The sequence below is a fragment of the Lissotriton helveticus genome, chromosome 3_1 (genome assembly GCF_964261635.1).
Source record: "Lissotriton helveticus chromosome 3_1, aLisHel1.1, whole genome shotgun sequence".
Lineage (NCBI taxonomy): Eukaryota > Metazoa > Chordata > Amphibia > Caudata > Salamandridae > Lissotriton > Lissotriton helveticus.
In genome coordinates this window covers 1,775,109,405-1,775,130,441 of record NC_136061.1, presented here as the reverse complement: position 1 = coordinate 1,775,130,441, position 21,037 = coordinate 1,775,109,405, and the positions used below count along the sequence as shown (strand labels likewise).

The window sequence follows — 21,037 nt, the reverse complement described above, 5'->3', positions numbered from 1 at the left end:
GTATTGAATAAGACGACGAGGACTGGCAATCAGCGATATCCTCACCCAAGGAGGTCACAATCCCGGCCCGTCTCCGCTTGGTCCAGCTTAAAATCCTACATCGGATTTATGTTACCGGCCCCCGCTTGATCCGTATGGGCTATTCGACGGATGGCTTGTGCAGGCGTGGTTGTGGTCTGCTTGGTACCTTTCTCCATATAATTTGGGAATGTCCTGAGATGGTGCTTTTTTGGAATCGCACACATGAGGTGATGAATGAAGTAACAGGTGTTGTGATGTTGCCAGAGGCCCGACGATGTTTGCTGAATGTATGGAAGCCGAATGACTATGATGTGTCGCAGATACGATGGATGACCCTTGGTAATATGATTGCTAAGAGAGACATTGCACAGCGTTGGGGTTCCCAGAGACCCCCCACAGTGACGGCCTGGAAAGAGAACATGGACTGGTGCATGTTTGGGGAGAAGACTGTATATGTGGCGAGAGGCAGACCTAGAAAATGGGGGAAACTTTGGAACCAATGGAACTCGTACCGGGGAGACATATGTACGCCCCCTCTCACGGAGATCTCTAGTCCCCCCCAATCTCCCTGACCCGACATTCCTGATGTAGTGTAGCGTCTTTTGTTTATGCATTTGTGTTTCCTGCCTCCAGCCCCCTCATCTCTGTAAAACAACTCCTGTATCGTAACACTGTGTATCTCCCGTCCTCCTTGAGCGTTCGCCCGATTGATGTATTAATATTTTATTGCCTTGCCTGTTTTTCTATGTTCCTTTTATTATAATAAAAAAGTTACAAAAAAAAAAATGGAAGATAGTGGCAGACATCGTTTTCCAAAACAACTTTTGCAAAAATTACTATTCAGAAGCATCTTTTGCCGTAACATCTGGATTACTATTGGTTTTAATATTTATTATTTCGACCAATCATTTATCAAAAAAGAAGCGGGACAAGGAACAGTATTAAGGTCCAGAACCCGTGCTCCTTAGTAAGGATATATCAATAGAAAGGGGTGTCTGTTCCTATAAGGAGAAAGGGATAGTCAAAGGTTGGAGTATGCTACTTTGAGGGGGTCCTTATTGTGGGGAAGTGTTGCCCTTACACACCCATATGGATGTCATGCTTCATCATCAGGCTTTTGCACCTCATGGGGTCGGCGCTGCAATGTCCCAACGGCCTGCAAAAGACTCTTTAACAAGGATCTTTTTTATTTCAGCTGTGATGATGCATGCAGGTGTGTAGAGATAGTGGAAAATTGTGGTGAAAGTGATCTAAAACTACCTGGAGGGTACCAGGCATATGTTTATTCAAGGGTCCCTTCGATAGAGTTAAAAGCAATGACGTGTAGATGGTCAACGCATGGTTACGAAGTGTGACTATCTGAAATGTGATTTATATAACTTCAGGTCGGCACGTTTCATGCCTTGTTGGTCCATGAGGGATCCAGGTCGTTTCTTCAGAATCAAGAACAAATGGATACCCTACCCATACTCAGGGCGGGCTGTGTATAGTGAGAATTTGGTTATATGTAACAATCTGTAGTGGTGAAATGTAGGTCAATAGTACCTAAGTATTGCTCACCCTGTTATCTTTCCATTTGCAATATAGACCAGGTTAAACAGCTGGTATGCTGCAGTTATTTAAGCTTCATTAGGAAATCTTTTTTAATTGTTTTAACTCCCCTACCTATCAATCTAAAAATCTATTGACCTAGCGCTCATGATTGCCAGTAGGAAGAATCATCCAAAGAAACAACTATTTTCCATATTTATCCACACCTAAAAATACATACAGACAGGAAAATAGATGTTTTTCTCTGTATTTATCTGTAAAACTCAGTAAAAACGTCAAACCGGGAGACTTATTCATAAATCCTTACCTACAAAATTTCAGTGGCCCTGTCTGTAACATATTCTCGTGATTATGTTCTTATATTTCATCCAGGTACAATGTCGAAAGGACCCCACCTTCTATTCGTCCAATTAAATGCCTTAATCTGGTCTATGGTTGGTGTGCCTGTGAATCTCCTCTGGGCGAAGCCTTCATTCCCAGCAAATTCAAAGCATACGTAATTTGGATGGAACCAACGAAGGCTAATAATGATTATCTTAGTTCCAAGGGTTGTTACATGTTCTAGAGAATTTAAATTGAAATGGTCGAATTTGAGGATCACTTGTCAAAAATAGAAGACAGTTATCCTTAGGAATAAATTGCTTACTAATCTAAGATAGGGACATGTGGTCGTGTATTACAACAGTCTTTTTGAGTTTCAAATAGTTGCAGTTCCCTAGTTTTGCATCCAACACGTTTCGCGCCATACTTGGCGCACAGGCATGGGGCTTTTTCAAGGCTGAGCTGATTAGTGAACTGTAGCAAGTCTAAAGGTCACCTTATTTTATATCTGGTCCCTTTGTGGAGGTGGAGTCTTGAATATGCGGCGGTGCCTTTAGAGTAAATCTGGGAGGGCTAGTAGGGCCGTTTAATCCCCTTTATAGTATTGCTGGAGATTTGGAACCCATCAGGACTCACAAGCTGAACAGCTGAACCGAACGCTGCTTTGCCTTTCTCGCCACAGCACGTGTTGCAGTACTTTACATTTGCGGAGAGTCTTACTGCACTCTCTGTTACCAGATCCTAGTACCAAGAGGCAGATTTATCATTATTTCAAAAAGCGCAGCGCAGCAAGTCACCTTTCTGTGCTGCGTTAAAGGGAAAGTACAGGAAGGCACCATATTTAGCATCATACTGCACATTCCTGCCCTTTCCATGTGCTGGCGCACAATGTGCAGCCTAAAGCCAGTGCAGCCACACTTGCACCACGATGCAAGGGTGCCTGTGTTTCATTCAGGATTGTTACTGGACATAAAGGTACAACTTTCTGCACAAAAACAATCCTTAGTGACGTTTTCCTGTCCCACTATCCGAATAGCTGAAATTAAACTGTGTTTGGAATGCTAAAAATATACTACGGGTGTATCAAACCGCTCCGAAACTAGGTGCCGCAGCACTTCACCGACCCCAGACTAAAACGCGCGCTTCTACCCTGAAATATTATTTCTTTCCGGAGTTCGTCTGCTTCCCTTCGAGGATTACTGCTTGAATCACATCTCTTAAGTAACTCTAGTGCCTCGATAGTCCTGGTGTGAACGGGCTAGTCACTAGAATATTTTATGCTCCCTCGGCTGTAAAGCGAGGAGGGCCGGGGCTGTCATAAAGCATACGCACCTCTTCCGCCCCGCCCCCTCGAGCCCAGGAGCCCGCATCAAACAGCAAGTGCTCAGGTTTCGGCTAGGCGCCTAGGCGCTAGAAGTATGGGTGCGCGTGGGCAGCAGCACCCTCAGAAGCAACTATGCGGAGGTTTAGATGGTGAATAAGTAACATAGATGCCTTTAAAATGTGTCTTTATCCTGCCACATTTGCTGTGGGTTCAAAGACAGGGGTGAAAGTCAGCCTATGTAGTCTGCCAGATTGCTGTTTATTCCTTTAATATGGAGAATGGTGTTTGCTTTTCAATCTCTGATATTTAGGGGGCACATTTACTATTATTTGATGCAACGCGACACACAGGGTAACTTGCCGCGCCACTTTGCATGAGGGGTGAAAGCAGAAGTGTTCCATATTTACAAAGATATGGAGGATTTCTGCACTCTCCGTGTGCTGGGGCCCTGTGCGCTGCCTAGCGCGACCACAGGCATCCTTGCACCATAGTCAAGGCCGCTGCAATGATGCCATGAGACGTTTTTCGCATTTGCCACGTAATCCATCATCTGCTGCATACTCTGCATATTTTAATTTACATTTTATTTTGTTTTGAGCTCAAATGGTTCAAAAGTTACTAAAAACACAATGACAGGCGTTGCCATGCAGCGGAAGGCCTGTGGCAAATGTTGAGTAGTCACATTTCTATTGCTTAATGCTATGCGCGGGTGTTAAACTGGTACTAATTAGGTGCAACCTGTGCCCAGACAAGTGTAAAAATACCAGAATAATGGAGTAATACTGTCAGAAATTGTGCTTCATGATGCCACATAATTTGCCTTTTATAAGCATATAATGCAGTCAACCTTGCCGCATAATTTGGCCCTCCCCTGCCGCATAATTTCTGTGCCCTCTCCATAGTATAAGGGTGTCTGCATCCTGGGCAGGACTGTTTTTGTGCAGGAAGGGACACCTTCACGCCCAAAAACAATCCTTCGAGGCGCATGGCCACCACATGGAGGTTGTAGTGTCATGTGATCATGTGCAGTAGGACTCTTGTTGTCCTAGGTGGACTCCCTAAAAAGTTCTGTAATCAGTTGTAGGGCATTTGGGTGAGTCTGGGTGTGGTCAATAAAGTCTATGAAGCAGTACATTCAGGTAACGGTTGAATGCTGAAGAATAAAGACGTGAATTACAGAGCTCTGTGTGTGGCGTAGTCATTTGCGTGCTCCAGAGCTGGGGTGGATGCTACAGAGGTGTCTCAGAAACAAGAAAGCATTCCGCCCCCTTTTTAAATGTACATTGGCAGGAGATCGTGAGCAGAGCAGAACCAAGGGGCATATCAACAAGGGATGGCGATAATATAATTGCAGCTTTAGAGCCCTTTTTCGGGCGAAAAGCAGCGATAATATTATCGCATATTCAACAAGGACACGCTAGCGCGAGTGTCCTTGCAATAGCGCCCCTTGTCAGCACGCATCCCATCGCATCGCTAATGAGATGCAAAGGAGGCGTGGCTGACACGACTCCCTTGGGAAAATATCGCTAACCCAGCTTCATCATATTGACAACGAGGGTTAGCGATATTTAAAATCACGTCAAGTATGCCATAACGCAGGAATTTAACGTCTGTTAAATTCCTGACTAAGGCATACCTAACATGAGTGGTGGATTTTGTGTCTAAGACCACAGGTCCTATCATCTAGGATATCGCTGTTTTCCACCATGGAAAACGGCGATATCCCCACCATCTCTGGAATTTTTTTCGCCTCAGCGCTGCACCTTGTTGATAACGCGCTAACCGGGCGATACATTCCAGAGATAGCCGGTGATAAATATGCAAGTGCTAAGCGCGCTTTGCGATATTTATCGCCGGCCCTTGATAATATGCCTCTGAGGGAGTTCAAGTCTCATCACACTTCCCGTGATATCCAGACGCCCTGTGCCTGGGAAGAGCTGCCTCTATTTGATTTCACTGCAGCCTGTCACCTGCTAACTCTCTTGCTCTGTCTCCCCATCTCCCTTTCTGCCTCTTTTGTTATCACATCCCTTCCACTTCGCTCTTACACATTCTCTTCTTATTGTCTCATGCAGTGGTGTAATTGCAGCACTTGAAGGAGGGGCACTTTACCTATGCACAAATTCTGTATTTCCTCTTTCTTTCAAAGCACTACTCGTACCACAGCTGCTTTCCACTCTTTCCTCTCCATCTTCTTTCTTTCCGATCTCTTTACATAGGTCAAATAATCACTGCACTACAAACAAAAAAAACCCTGAAAAACATTATCATTTACAACGCCAATAGCTCTAACTTTCACTTATGCGAGACCGATTGCATTGCAAATGCTTGTTTAATGTAGATAGGCAGGAGATGGTGTGCAGACCGGAGGAGGAGGAGCGTCGCCCCTCTGTCTCAGAGCCCGCAGGTGAAAAGTAAAACAATGTTCTATCATCCTTTAGTTTTCACCTGCTGGCTGAGCCAACATGCGTAAGGAGGGGGGGCGTGGCCATGAGAGGGGGAAGAGGACTGGTTGTGCACTTCTTTAAGTACGCATGTGTGTTTGGCTGGCCGTCTTAGGTGCATATTTGGCTGCCTAGCGCCAACGTATGTACCCTTGCGCCATGGTGCAAGGGTGCCTGCGTTGTAGGCAGGATTGTTTTTGGGCAGGAAGGGAAACCTTCCTGTACAAAAAACATCCTGAGAGACCTATTCCTCTTTTTATGTGTGATGCAGAATACAGCACACGTAGAAAGAGATAAAAATGAGGAGAAATAAAGATATTTCTTTTTTGTTGCGCCTCACTTGGGGAGGCGTGGCATTTTGACGCATTCCCAGATCTACCACTGGGAACACGCCGAAATCCATGGGTGGACGCGTGGGAACGCCCACCCTCCACCCATGGAACGCCTCCCTGCAGGATAACCTCAAGGCATCGGCTTGCGCTGCCATGCGTCACTCTAGATGTATCCAGGTGGCCCTGCGTGACTTGATAAATCTCACTTAGATTTTGCGTCACCCTGGCGCCCCTCCTGTGGTGCAAAACCGTGATAAGTCTGGCCCTGAATGTATTGTTTGGCAAAACTCCCAGCGATTTGACATTGTCAATGGTGGTGGGGTAGCAGTTTAAAGAGTATATAGAGAGAATCCATTATTGCACTGAAAAGTTAAACTTCTTAGGTGAGTTTACGAGAAATTCAGTTTATGATGCACACATGCATGGTAATTTAAAGCACTGTCATGGTACACATGTATTGGGTTGAGCTATTGGGTCATTTATAAAGTGATACATATTTGTGTACAGTCACAGTGATCTTTGTTTATCACGCAATGCGACTGGGCTCTTGTACACACACACACACAGCCGTGAGCACACGCGCATGGAGAGGATACAATGGGTAACTGGGTAAAATGCTCCTATTTTGCCATCAAGGGGTTCTGGTGACATCATACACGAAAAGGTCGAATGCCGAGGAACTTGAAAATGCCATCTGATCTCCAAGAGGATATCATCATATTGTGTATGTTAGGAGTTACTTTTTTTAATTACATGTTTATTTCTGTGCAATTAGCATAACATATTTATTTTTAAAGAGGGAAAGGTGTATTCAGAATAGTAAATGAAACACTACACTATACTCTTTGGTTGCTGCATTGAAAAAAAATAAAACTATTACAGTGTGTAGGTTAAGAAGGTGACAGTTCTAGGGAAAAAACATATTACTTTGTTAAAAAAAACACTATTTGAAGTAGTCAGGGTTTCGAACCTGCAGCCAGCAAGGTTCAGTTACACCAGCGTGTCCTGTTTACAAGTGCAAGTGTAGTGTTCGGGTTTGCTCATCTTTTATGAAGAGGGAATTAGACAACAGGAAATAGTGAAAAATTGTTAGGAAGTTTGGGCCTGTCCTTGTCTAAATACACGGTGGTGCTTAGGGATTCATTGGCTGAGGGAAATATAATCCGGCTGTGACTAGGCCTCCCATTGGATGAAATCCGTATTACCCACCACGGGGACATAGTTTGCTGGCAGTGTCTTAGAGACTGGTCAATAGTGCCCACGTCACGCAGTGGGCCTCCGGCGTGGTATAGGCCGGTCCACAGCGTGTTGGCTGCTGGGGGCCCTGTCTGAGAGTCCGGTGTGTCTGCAGGGCTGGACAGGTCCCTGCCCCCCCTGGCCTCCCCCATCCTCGCACCATACTGACCAATAGCAGCCTCTCGCAGAAGGGGGCGAGGGCGGGGCGGCGGCGTTTAAAGCCCCGGAGATGCGTGGAGAGGTGTGAAGAAGGAAGCGCTGGAGAGAGGAGCCTTGTGTGTGGAGAGGGGAAGGGTCCGAGGGTGCAAACGCGAGGGTCCGCGGGTGGGGGAGGCGAAGAGAGCAATGGAGGGTTGTTGAAGACTCGCAGCAGGACCGGTGAGGATCAAGGTAGCGCCTAGAGTCCGTGGAGAGGGAAGAGTTGCACTGAGGAGGGGAACCGGTGGCAGAAAAGAAGCGGTGCCCTGAGGAGGGGTAGAAGTGCACAAGAGAAGGTACCAGAGGAGGTGAAGAGGTAACGGGGAGAGGTGCACCGGAAGGTACCAATTTAAACAAGCATTGGCAAAGCCAATAGGTCTCGCCTTTTGGGACCTTATAAGTGTTCAGTCAGAGCTATTGGTTTTGAAAAAGAGAAGAGGTGCAGAGCAGAGGTTCCCTGTGGAGACGAGCACAAGAGGAGGCTGCGCAGAGAAGGTGACCCCGTGAAGAAGAGGCGCTGGCCTGGGGTGCGGCGAGGAGCAGTGCACAGAGGGGTCGAGGCGCCCGCCGCCCCGGAGAGGTGCAGAGGAGCACAGGGGAGTCCCAGCCGAGCCGGGAGGATGAGCGTCCCCACGGGGGCCCCCGAGCGCCTGGAGCACGTGTTCAGCGCGGCCGAGGGGGAGATGAAGGCGTCGGATCCCGGCGCCCCCCAGGAGCGGGAGGTGAGCGTCGGCCTCCAGGACAAGGAGCTGTGGGAGGACTTCCAGCAGCGCACCAACGAGATGATCGTCACCAAGACCGGCAGGTGAGAGCTCGCCCCGAGACCCCCCTTGCACCGAGAGACCCCGTCCAGAGAGCCCTAGCACCGGGAGACCCCGAAGACCCGAGCATCAGTGTTTTTATTTATTTTATTATTTTAAAAGTTTTATATAGCGCTAGCTTGACCCGTGGGTATCAGAGCGCTTTACATATACACAGGAGATAAAGGTTGCATCACAAAGCAAGATCGAGGAAGCAAAAAAGATATAAAACACATCATAATTAGGCAAACAGTGCGGCGGAAAGAGACAAAAATATGCTTTTTTTAGTGCTGTATTTTATAATTCCCACCGCGGCCAGGAGGCACATTTCCCTTCTTGCACTAGGGCCCGTGACACATTGGCTACGCTACTAGCAAGGTGGCACTTGGAGTCCACACCGGTTGACGCTTCGATGTATGAGTGAAATAACATCGGCTGGATGTCCCCCTTAAATCAATCTGAAAACAAAGCATTTGGCCTCAGTTTCCTCCTGCACCCTGGTTAAGCGCCTTGAGGTAATTCAGATAAAAGGATGTATGCAAGAGGAGCGTGCACAGCACAGCAAACACCACATTACACGATACAATAACACAAGAACATGGAACCTCTTAGGGCAACCAAAGAATACTGTCTTCACCCACGACAGAGTAGTAATAAATAACATCGTACACTCCAGGAGTCTGCGCAGTCTCTATATTGTATGTACATAATCCCCGACGAGCGGTATGTAATGTATGTGACACACTCAGACCCTCGTCTCAGGGGGATCCCCCATACATTGCCATGGAATGCAAGCATCCGAGGCACCTGTAGTTGGAGGAGGCTGACTGGGACCCCCAAACTTGAGAGGGACGCCCCTGAAATGGCAATTACATAATATAAGGGGAGACTTTGTAACATCGAGTAGAATCCCACAACTTCCTTTCTAGTACTAGGAGCACTTCCCCTAAGGAATGGAAGCCACTGATGGGAACCCCCTAATACTCAAGGCACCCCCCCCCAACACTGTCACGAAACACCCTGCCAAGTCCTCTCCATAACGTGAGTCCCTCCGCACCAAAGGCCCTCTTAGTGCCCGGCAGAGCCCTAATACAGGGGCCAGCCCCCCTCCAGGGGAGAGGCCCCGGGTACAAGGACCAGCCCTACAGCGGGGCTTCCTCGCGTGCAAGGGAGAGGTTTCACCACACGAGCATGCGTTAGCATCTCCTACAAATAACAGAGAGCACTGAATAAAAGCAGCATGGGCAAAGCCTGTAGGTCTGGCTTTAATGCGCCAGTGCATGTAAACACAGACATTCATAAATGCTGCTTGCGTGTATTGGATGCTTAACTGCTATTTATATGTGTTGCATGCACAAGCACAGTTTATCATATTAATGGGGTGGCCATACTGGTTAGGACTGAGTGCATTTCACCTTTGTAAGATAGTCCCTCATGCATTTCAAAGGAAGCGATTCCTAGAACGTGGAGTGATACACGAAAAAGCTAACGGCTAGCAGTGAAAGGGAGTACTCTGGGTGAAGCCAAGGTCCACACTGTGTATTTGAAAGTTGGTAACAATACACCTGCAGACAGCTGTACTTTCAAGCCAGACCTAAAAGGAAGAGCGCTATTACTCAAGGGAGAACCATCAGAGAGGCTTCCCCTGTGCAAGAGAGATCCAGCCCCTTACACAAGGGAGAGGCCCGAGAGTGTTTCAGCGACTAGTAAGATCCCCTCTGATAGGAGGGAACCCCCTCGGGCACACTGGGAGCCCCATGTCGAAGGGAGCCCCCTCCAATGCACTGGTACCCCCTAGTCCAAGGGCAAGCCTGGCATCTCTATATGGGAGGTCCCTCAAGCACCCTGAGACTCCTAGCATCAGAGGGACCCCCCAGTACCAGGAAGGGTTAGTTAGGGTACACTCGAACTCACGGACCCTGTAGCTCACGGTTGAGACCCCTCACACACTCCCCCATCCCTCCCAGTACAAGGGACAGGAAGGGATTTCACCCCCTAATAAATGTATTTTCTGCTAAATAGTTGGGTGCACGTGATTTTAGTCGGGTTTGATGAGGTGTCTGTCGGACAGAAACTCACTTCAAAAATGTTTGTTAGCTTGTCAAATATTGGGTTTTCTGTCACCCAGTACCCCTACCAAACCGCATTCCTCTCCATTTCTTCTCCCCTTCAAGCCCCTCTCATGTGCCCTGCTTTTAGCATAATGTATTTTATCATTATATGGCGCCCGATTGTCGGGAAATCTAAAGCTCAAACACCTCCCTCCACATCTTATTGACCAAGGTACGCCCTGGCAGAGAGGCTTCTCACCCACAGGGATCCCGCTAGTACCAGGTTGGGACCATAAAACACACATACTCCCCCTCTAGTGCCAGAGAGGGATCCTCAAACACGCTGAACCCCTAGCACTCTGGAGCATCCCATCAAACACACTGATCTACCCCATCGTGCATTCTGGGATTTGTAGTTCTCAATAGAAGCATGGGTATACATTCTCAGCAGGCAGGCAGAGTGCCACTGGCTAAAGCTGTCACATATGACACGGGGCAAGCTGTCAGCTAAGATTCGATGGAATGGGACTGACTGTTTTCGAGCACTGCCGGAGCTTAGTTTCGAGGCACCCCTGACAGGTGCCTGACGAACGAGACGCATCAAAATCCTTTTCTCAATCACCCCAATATTTCAGACACAAATCTGCCATGTGGCTCAGTTTACTGGACTGTCAGAGGTTAGCCTGACACGTGACTGGTGTGAATGGGACACGCCGATGCCCACAGACTAGTTACATTAAGGCACCACTATTGAACCTCGCTGCCTAACAAAATGGAGACTTTTGTAAAATATTCTTCGGACCAAAAATCTATCTGTAATGGAAAGCAAGAATAGGGCATATTCTGTACCCCAGCGGAACACGCAGCCTCTCCCCCATCACACCCTAGAACATGACCCCCCAAAATCCGAATATGGACCAAACCCCCGCTCAGATTTTCAGGAACTGTCTTTATATTTTAGAGCTTTGATGGCACAGGGATAACATCTTCTGAATTGTTTTGTAGTTCACATATAAAACTCCGACTTAATCTTTACTCAAGGAGATGTTCTTCTAAAATTTGCAAAGGTCTGGCTTGGATAAGTTGTGTATACGAATATTTGCGCCACATATTTTAATTTCACAACTTAGCCCAGGAGCCTGATAAAATAGGGATTTAAATATCCTTTCTTAAAGGAGCTATTTGAACTATTAAATCAACATCAGTTTATTGTATTAACTGTACAACATTTTTTACAATCTACTCTGCAAACTTGTTTTATCCGATCTCTTTATTGGGCACAATAGGAAGACCATACAGTGTACATTTCATTAAAACTGTTTTGCGATGGTTTGCAACTTCATTAAGATCTGAACTAAATTTCAGTCCCAATAGAAGTTACAGAACGATAATATTCATAATCTTCTTTTCCCATTTGCCCGTATGTACCTTTTTGTAGGCATTGTATCCCTCCATTTGGAGTTCCAAGTCCCTATGCGGCCATAAGACCTTGCACCCATCTGTGTCAGTACATGTCAACAAGACCGTTGTTCTCGGAGCACACATCACTACTCAGGACCCCTCACGAACGGCTGGAGAGGTATACAGCCTTCACAACGAAACTTTTACAACGAACTACCATTACAACGCAACTTTTACAACGCAAACCATTACAACGCATAGCGCTGGGGGGCGCTCTAGGATAGGGAATAGGGTTAATGTACTATCCAACACCTTCCCTACTATCCACGGGGACTGGAGTTGGAATAGTAAATTAAACTATTCACTATCCAGCGGCCAAAATCATTATGCGTTGTAATGGTATGCGTTGTAAAACTTGCGATGTAAAGGTAGGCGTTGTAAAAGTATGCGTTGTAACGTCATACATCCGGCTGGAGACGATGCCACCGCAGATTAGAAAGATATATAACCAACTTGACGTTAGGAAAGGTCTAAAGAGGTCTAGCATTACAGCACAGCTGTCACCAGACATTAAATGAGCAAGAGCTTTCTGAATTACTACTGAGAGAGGGTCTTAGGTTCCACCCACACATTGATGAATTTAAGTATAGCTTTTGATTGGGCAAAACAATGTGTGCTTCCTCTGAAAAAATACTTCTTTATTGCACTTTTTTTCCAAGTGGAGAAGCTTATGCTCAATACTACAGGACTGAGATTGTTATGGTGGCAAGCCAATGATCAGGGCTTTTGGCTTCAACTGCTTTTTATGAAAAGTTACGATAAAGACAGTAGGCCTGAGGTACTTATTGTGAACTGCATATGTAAAAGTCAGGAATTTAAGGGTGGATTGTTAGTACTCTTTATTCAAGCCTGCAGCGCGGCGTTTGATATGTGGAATCACACAGATTACTGTAGTACGCAAGGGTATTGGTGGTAAATACCCCTTCTGACAAACCTTGGGGATAAAAGATTTGCACAGTAATAATTCTTGTTAAGCCCTCTCGATAGAGACAATAGTTTGCTTTCCCAAGTGTAATTCTGTACACATGTGTGATGGTTGCCTTGAGGAACAGTTTATGCTAAATAGAGCATGGCTGAGTTAGTAATGGCTATAGGCCGGATTGGTTTAGTTAAAACAGTTGCGTCAGATGCTTATCTGTTGATTATGAAAAGTTATAATAGGTATTTGTTGTGAAAAGCACTTGTTATAGCTAATAGACCTTTAATGGCAGATTGTTGACACACAGTTACAAGCTGTAAACAGGTATTTTACATAAAATCTCAAAGATTACTGGGCGAGGCCAGAGCTTTGGTGTTGGTCAGTCTATCTGACAGACCCTGGGGGTAGAGAACGTTCACTCTCATGACGCTTGTCAGGTTCTTTAAAAAAAGATCTAAAGAGATTGTATATTGTTTTGCCAAATGTGCACTTTTGTCCATGTTTGTAATTTTAGACCTGAATGCATAATGTTTGCCAGTAAATGTGCACTTCAGAAGGTCTGGGTTGTGTATAGTGTCAAGCCATCGGTGGGTGACAAACTAATGATAACGTTTATAGGTCTTATTGGTTCATGAAAAATTGTTTAGCCAGATCTCATAGGTTTTATCTGTTTGTTACAAAACATTATGAAAAAGCAATAATGCCTAATGTACATATTGTGCGAAGCATGTGTTAATGGCATAAGGACTTTAAGAGCGGTTTGTTACTGTACCATGCTAAAGACTGCAGACGTGTATCTTGTTACTTGTAGTCTCATCGATTATCTTTGTAGGCAACGTTTTTGGTGCTGATTGCCACCTTTTCACGCCCTAGAGGTAGAAGATTTGCACTGTAGTAATTCTTGATAGAATTTTTGGAGGGCCTGATAGGCTTAGTTTTGCACCAGGATCCTGTAATCAAAAAGATTCATGGCCAACTTTATCAAAGGTTAGCATTGCCCTTGCACCACGGAATGGGGCGGCAGAGAAAAGCAACTGTTAAGTTAGATTTATCAAGCCTCTCAAGCAGGCGCGGCCGGCACAGGTAACCGAGGTGATGCGGGGATGGGGAGTAAGTCGACAGAATAGAATTTATTTTGTTATTTTATTTTCCCTATTCCGTCGTCTGCCGACTCCCTGCCCCACCGCAGTTACCTGTGCCGTCTGAGCCTACTCTCAAGGCCATGTTGAGTGTCCCTTAGTGGCAGGATAAATCTAGAGTAACGCAACACAGCACAAATCGTTGCTTTGCGTTACTCTGCCCCAGGGAGGCGTTCCATGGGTGGTGCATGGTTGTTCCCACTGCAAAACGCTTTGATTTTGACTCATTTCCAGATTTACCATTAGTGTAAGACCTGAGAATGCATCAAAATGCCACGCATCCCCAGGGGAAGCATAACGACGAGTAGTATCTTTATTTCTCCTCAGTTTTTCCTCTTTCCATGTGTGCTGCATTTTGCTAGTTTACATTTTCTAAAAAGCCAAAACATTGATAGATTTTTATGTTTGATTTTTTATTACATTCTTGACACCTAAATGGGGCCAGGGACTGTGGTACCCAGACATTTTAGGTGTCAGAGATTTTTGAGACAAACATTGGAATTACCTAACGGCTAGAGCGGTCAACCTCGAAGCAGAACCGGGTTCAAGTCTCAGCAGGGACGCTCAACATCCTGTGATTCTGGGCAAATCACTTCATCTCCCCGTGCCTAACAAAAAAGAATGGAATGCAACTGGTGCTGATGTAAAGCGCTCTTATACCTTTGGGTTGAATGTGTGCTACATAAAACTAAAAAAAGAAGTCAAACTTCAGGGTATGAAGGTTGCTTCAGATTCACAAATCTAATTTAGGATTTGACAATCTGAAGAAAAAAATAGAAATTAAATTTTTCCCCAAAGGCCATGCATATGGAGCAATCATTAAGGGCAGCTAGGGTGGCCTCCCAACCCCCGCTGTGTATGATTAAAGGCAATGGGAATGATGGTTGTCTACCTGTGGTGGGTTGGGCACAGGGTCTGACCACAAACACTTTCCAGTGGTGGCTGGTTAACTTTAAAAGTAGTGGGGCATAAAACCAAATCCTAAAGTTGCTTGTGCAAGCTAGAGCTGCAGGGGGGGTTAGGGGAGATTCTCCCTCTCAATTGTTTTAAAAATGGGATAACGTGATGCATGTCCATGTAATTCCCATAAAAAATTGACAAAAAAGCCCCTGCAATGCCCTCTCTCTATGCAGTGCCACAAATGGGCCACCTATGCAGGTCCAATGATGCTGTTCCTGTGTAGTGCAGAGTCCCTCCCTGTGCCAAGCCGCTCTAGGAACAAGTGGACACGAGACGTACACAGAGAAAGGAGTTAGGGATTGATAGTGGGGTGGTTGGAAAGGGTTTGGGAAGAAGAGTATCCCTCTCTCCCTTGTAAACTCTGTTTTTTCTTTCATTCCTTTCTTCTCTATCTTCCTGTCTCTCCAGTAGCTAATTCAATTCCATTCTTTCCATCCACTCCCGTTGCCCTCCGAAAATGGCTCAATTTTCCGACCCTTCAATTGCCTCTCACCCTCTCACACTCAGTCCCTCACACCACCCCTTTCTCTGTCTTCCCTCCCTACTTCCTTTCTTAAAGAGAAGCAGATCACTTTTCCATTAAAAGGAAAAAAAATATGAAAGTGATTCTGCACAGTCAGTTCTGAGACCCTGGAATCCAATATTTAACATTGGGAAGTTGTGGTAAATTGTAATATAGTCTTATTTTTTATTTACATTTCTGGAGCGCGCACACATCAATGCAGTACTCCACACAACTTTGATCCCATATAGCATCTCAACTGAAGGCAGAAAGCTCTACATTATGGAAATATATAGCATGTTTCCTGTCAAAGTATAAGACTGTATCCGTCCCACCATTATAGAAGTACCATGCTAACAGAAAGGTATTCATTTGCGCTGTTAAAGCACATTTCATTCCCAGCCTTTCCTCACATGGATTCAAACCTTCCTGTGCATTCATAGGCTTCAGAGGGACGAGCATGGTGGCCCACTAGCCCACTGACGAATGACATTAGAGAAAGGCAACATGGTTCATCCTAACTTCATACTCCTACCTGTGATGACTGTGTGGGTTGAGGGAGGGATGTGGGGGTTGGCGTTCACAGGTCTGGTGCAGTGTGCACCACTGCCTTCCTTGAAGCTTGGTCAATGGGACAACTTTCTGAGCCCCTTTATAGACAGTGCAGCACGTGAGCCCAAGTAAGGAGTCTTCCATAGACTTTGAGAACAAACAAGCACAGCCTGCTGCGAGATGGGGGTGGTGGGGCAGGGGCGATGAAAAAAAAAAAGAACACTTACCGGTGAACAGTAGCCGCCTCTCCTCTGTTCTCTTCCCGGCAGCACGGCACAGGAGCACATAGGCTCCCAGACCCCCAAAGCCAATCCCGATGCTGCTGTCACCAGCATGAAAGCAGCATTGTTCTCCACCCAGTTGTACAACACAGGCGGATGGAGAAATACTAAGTGCTCATGTCTGTTTGGGCTTCCCAAGATGGCCGGCCAAACTGGCATGCGCACTTATGGTGTACATTTTTCCTCTTCCTCCTCCTGTGACAGCCCCGCCTGCCCTAACCTGGCTCTGAGTCCACACCGAAAAATAAAATGATGATAACATTGTGTTATCATTGTTTTATTTTTCCTTTTTACACTGCTCAAAGAGCAGTGGGGCGACGCTCCTATGCCGCTGAACAAGCATTGTGTCCTCTCAGCTGATTCCGCTGCCTGGAGGAGGAATAGGTCTAGGGTAAGATTGGGAACCAAAATCAGCCCTAGCAAAAATGTTCAAACCAGCCCTGCTCCCTTCCTCCGGTCTCATTTCTCTCTTCTTCCCTCTCCTATCCTTTTCATATTACCTGAAGCACCCGCTGGGCCTGATCCCTAGGGGAACTACAGAGATTGTCCGAGGTGCCAGCAGTGGCACTCTGCCTTCAAAAACCAGCCTCCAGTGGCACCAGCCCACTAGGAAAGTGCCCGGCGGAATAAATGGGCAGTGAGGGCCAGATGAGGAGAGCTGCAGGCACAGTACAGCCTGTCGATCTGAGGCCTTGGAACATCAGAATAGCATAGGCATACATGCCAACCCTCCCGCTTCAGACGTGAGACTACCGATTTCAAGGCTAGTCTCCCGTCTCCCGATTCCTGCTTGCAGAAACCTGATTCCTCAGCGGGCTTAGCCGACAGGGACTGGTCTTGTGTGACTCAGAGTATGGACTGTCAGTAACCTGTTCTCGCCGGCACAATATTTTTGTCACACTCTCTCTGCCTGCCATAGCGGTTTATCCATGCTCCTGACAGTTAAGAAAAAAATATTTTTGCTTTTCTGATATCCGACCTTGCAGCCCCACACTTGCAAGTCCCATACATGACAATAGAGCTGATTAAGGCCCAGTGGCAGCCCCTGCGTTTGGCACCCGCGGCGGGCGAATGTAGGAACGGGGGAGGTGCTGGTGATGGCGATTCCTGACTTTGCCGCCTGTGACAACTAGAAAGAAGGGGGTCCCCTGAGGACAATAAGAGCAGTAACGCAGGGGGAAGTAAACCATCTAGTAGAGACAAGGAAACCTGCCACAATTATTAGAATCAGGTCCTACAAGAGGATCCTTGATATTTCAACACGGGCACAGGAGCTGCCCCTAAAGGGAGACAGAGATCACATCTAAGGGTTTATTCAAAAAGCTTTTTTATTAGTTTTTATTTTCATCATTCTTTAAAAAAATATACGCAATTCATTCAGTGATAATATGTCATCAATGAGCACAATTTTAAGATCAAAGAATCATATTCAGAACCAACGGGAGTCCCACACACTCTGTTTTAGATACACATTCGTTCCCACACACATTCCAAAAAGAATCATACACAGGCATACACATAATCACCAAAGTACATATGCGCTACAAGATGGTAACATGACCAGAATGGCAAAGGTCATTGGGTGAGAGAGTAACAGCAAGATGACAAATTGGATTGAGGATGGAATAACAACCCAGCTTCCAATCATATAACGCCAACGCGCGTTTCGGTGTGACGCTATACCTTCATCAGGGCAGTGATGTACACAGGGAGGGGGACAGGCGTTCTGAATGGGTCCAAGCAGAGAGGTAAATTCTCTGGAGAGGATAAGTAGAGGGAACGGTCTCAGGCTCCTTAAGGCACTGTGACGGCTGCAGGTAGGAGCGGGGTGGGTAAAACCGCCGCCCCCAAAAACATGTGGCGCCTGGGGTGGCTGCCCCCGCCCTCAATAGAAGTCAAAGGGGGAAATACATTCTATAGATTATTTTTTTTTAATCTCCCACTTTCCTCTTCTAAAATGTTGGCATGTATTCATAGGGCAGGCACTGTGACGAGAATCAGGCAAACCAGCATTTAAGAAATACCAACACCCACCTAAGTCGCTACCCTGCCTAGTATAAAAGGTGGCAAGCTGGTGCTCACCAAAATACACTGCACACGTTTCACCTAAACCAGAGCACACACAGTGTATCTCTTTACAGCAAATATGTGGCTAATGACGTCAGTCACATCCAGACTCGTCCGCCCTCCTAACTCGGCACCATTCTGTGAAACCCTCCCCTTTCCAAACTGGTCACAGAGTGAGGTGGTGTCAGTGAGCCTTACCGACCCCACCCTGCGAGGAAAGGGCCATACTCACTGATTGACTAACAGCCTTGGGCATCAGAGGGATTCAGTAAAAGGCACCAGGGCTGCATCCAGTCAGTGATGGTGCAGTGTGTCACAGGAGGAAGAGACCCCACAGCCCTGGCAGACCAGACACAACAGGCCCGAAAGCAAGACAGCCCTGCAAATTCTGCCACTGCTGGCACATACTCTGTAGCACGCGCCAGGGAAAAGTGCAAGGAATCTGCCTGCTCCTCATCCAGAGCGAGGGTCACAATAACAAAGCAGTATGGTCATCAATATTTAATTGTAAAACACAATAGTCAGCAAATATAGAAGGGGTGGGTTCCCAAACCCCTTCTTAATGAGCCACACCCGGGGCTTGCCCGCCCACTGCAGATTGGTCACAGGGATTGGCCACTGGATTTGAACATCCTTGCAACTGGCCGTCGTAGGTATTTCTAAATCTCATACATTTTGCTGCAAGTGATTGTTCCCACCACACTCTTCCTAATTTGGGTATATATTAATTATTACAGATGTCCTCCCTTTATCAATTATGTCCTCCTGAGACCCCTGTATCACACTGAGGGTTGAAACGCCGCCAGTAACAGCATAACAAACAACTACATTGTACCATTGCACTGTCATTCTGCTATGAATGTTGTTTGTTATAACCACACGTCTGCATCACAGTCACTTCCTTTTGGCCACTCTTGGATGTGGCTTTTCCTCTTTCACTGGGGACACATCGCACTTATGTTGTTACTTCTATGTTTGTAAATTGACTATTTAAATGATATTTTTTGGTAAAAATATATCCTTAAAAAATACAAAGTGTGATGGCTGTATGGTTTACTAATTTACATGGCATTTATTGCATACAGTACTTTTGTTTTTATTGAATATTGTAACTATGTAGAACTGATACCAATGGGGACCACTGTTCATGATAAATGACTAATTGCCCAGGGTTCCATGGGTTTAAGGGCTGCTCTTGTTTTGTGAATGCAGAAATAAATACGGTCTGGACATTGTTATTCTCAAATCCAACAGTGGTGGGTCTCAGGCTGGTGTTTTTGGGATCCAATAAAATGTAATTGTTGTGCAAGAATCTGCTGGCTCTTGGGCCTTACCACCTTGACTCAGCCCCCCAAGCCCTAGGAGGAAGTGCAAGAGAAACGGCTAGAGCGGTCGAACTCGACGCTGGGGAACTGGGTTCAAGTCTTGGCAGGGACGCTCAACATCCAGTGATTACGGGCAAATCACTTATATGGCCATGTACTGCCGAGTCCCCCTCCCGTGGTCAGACACCCCCTCTTCCCCCCTTTTACCTCAACCATTGGGGCTCCCATAGGACAGACAGATCCTCCTCCATTTTCACCCACAGCAACAATGGAGACAACACACCAAAGCTTTGGTTAAGGGTCGTAGAACCCTGGCCATATTTTATTCATAACAAAACATTAATTTGAATATTTACACCATTTTACACAATACGCAGAAAGTCCGGTCCATTATATTGATATGTACAGTCTGTCATTTGGCTATCCTTAACATGTTTCTAATACATAGCCATTCCTATCATAAGCTAAGTGATCATCAACATAATCTTTCTGCGTGTCCCTGTCTGTGCCTATGGCAAAGATCATGCTAGGTCGCCTATCCTACTGGAGTGACCTTGTGCAGGAGGCCCAGTTCGCCGGAAGGTTATCTCACCCTCGGCAACCCCTACACCCTCAACATTATCTCCATAAGGGGCTGTGCAGTTATGCCCAGTTTTCTTCGGCCCTTGCGCATGTGCGGGGGTTGGCCAAAAAGCCTACCGGAAGCGGAACTTCCCCTCCCCCCACACACTTCCAGCCTACCAGCTGTAACTGCCCTGGAGTTCCACGAGAGGCCAACTGCCCCCCCCCCCCCCCCCCCAGCCGTCCCCATTTGACAATGGTGATGCCTGCTAAGGACCGTAAACGATACCCACCAATCATGACCTTACCGCCACAGGCCAACATAGTTGCCCAACTATCTAGCCCCCCCCTGCCTCTAGAAGGTCATGCCCAGCTTCCTATCCCTACTAGCAAGGCAAGTAAATTCTTGTTACCTCGCTTGGAGAGATGCACCCCATCCTGTAGGAAAAACAAAAACAGCTCCCCCGGATGCAACCATGCACAAATGTCTGAAGCTTCGGGGATCGGAATAACTTGTCAACATGATTTTTTATCCTTTTAACTGAATGGTTTAGCGCCCACACAGACTCACTCCCTCTCCACTGAAATCTGAAGACCATGTGTGACCAGGCCAGCACTGCTTGCCGGCATCTCCTTGCCAGCCAACCCACCCCTGTAATCAGGGCTTTCCTACCTAGATGAACCATGTCATTACCCCCTAGATGCAAGATAAAGGCTGCAGGGGGTACACAAGCCTTGTCCAGCAAGCTTACCAACATATCTCTAAGCTGGTCAAGGTGTAGCCCTCGCCGACCATGGAAAGAGACATTGAAACCGGCCTGACGTGCTTAGTGTGCATAGTTGCCTGAAAAGAAAAATTGTCTCAACTTGCTGACATATGAGTGACCAATAATCCACGCATCTACTTCCCACACATCTACTTCTACAGCCCAGGCGGGTACCTGGGCTGCAAAAGGCACCAACAAATTATGAACTGCTGCAAGTTTCCCCCC

General features: G+C 46.5%; 1 protein-coding gene across 1 annotated transcript in view; it reads left to right on the top strand.

Annotated features, from left to right (window-relative positions):
* Positions 1-7,612: 7,612 nt before the first annotated feature.
* LOC144825140 (T-box transcription factor T-A-like) overlaps positions 7,613-21,037 on the top strand; it is a 93,345-nt gene continuing 79,920 nt past the window's right edge. The window contains exon 1 of the mRNA XM_078684008.1: positions 7,613-8,232. Within this exon, the coding sequence (XP_078540134.1) occupies positions 8,048-8,232 (185 nt within the window). The 5' untranslated portion in view covers positions 7,613-8,047. The remainder of the gene's footprint in view (positions 8,233-21,037) is intronic.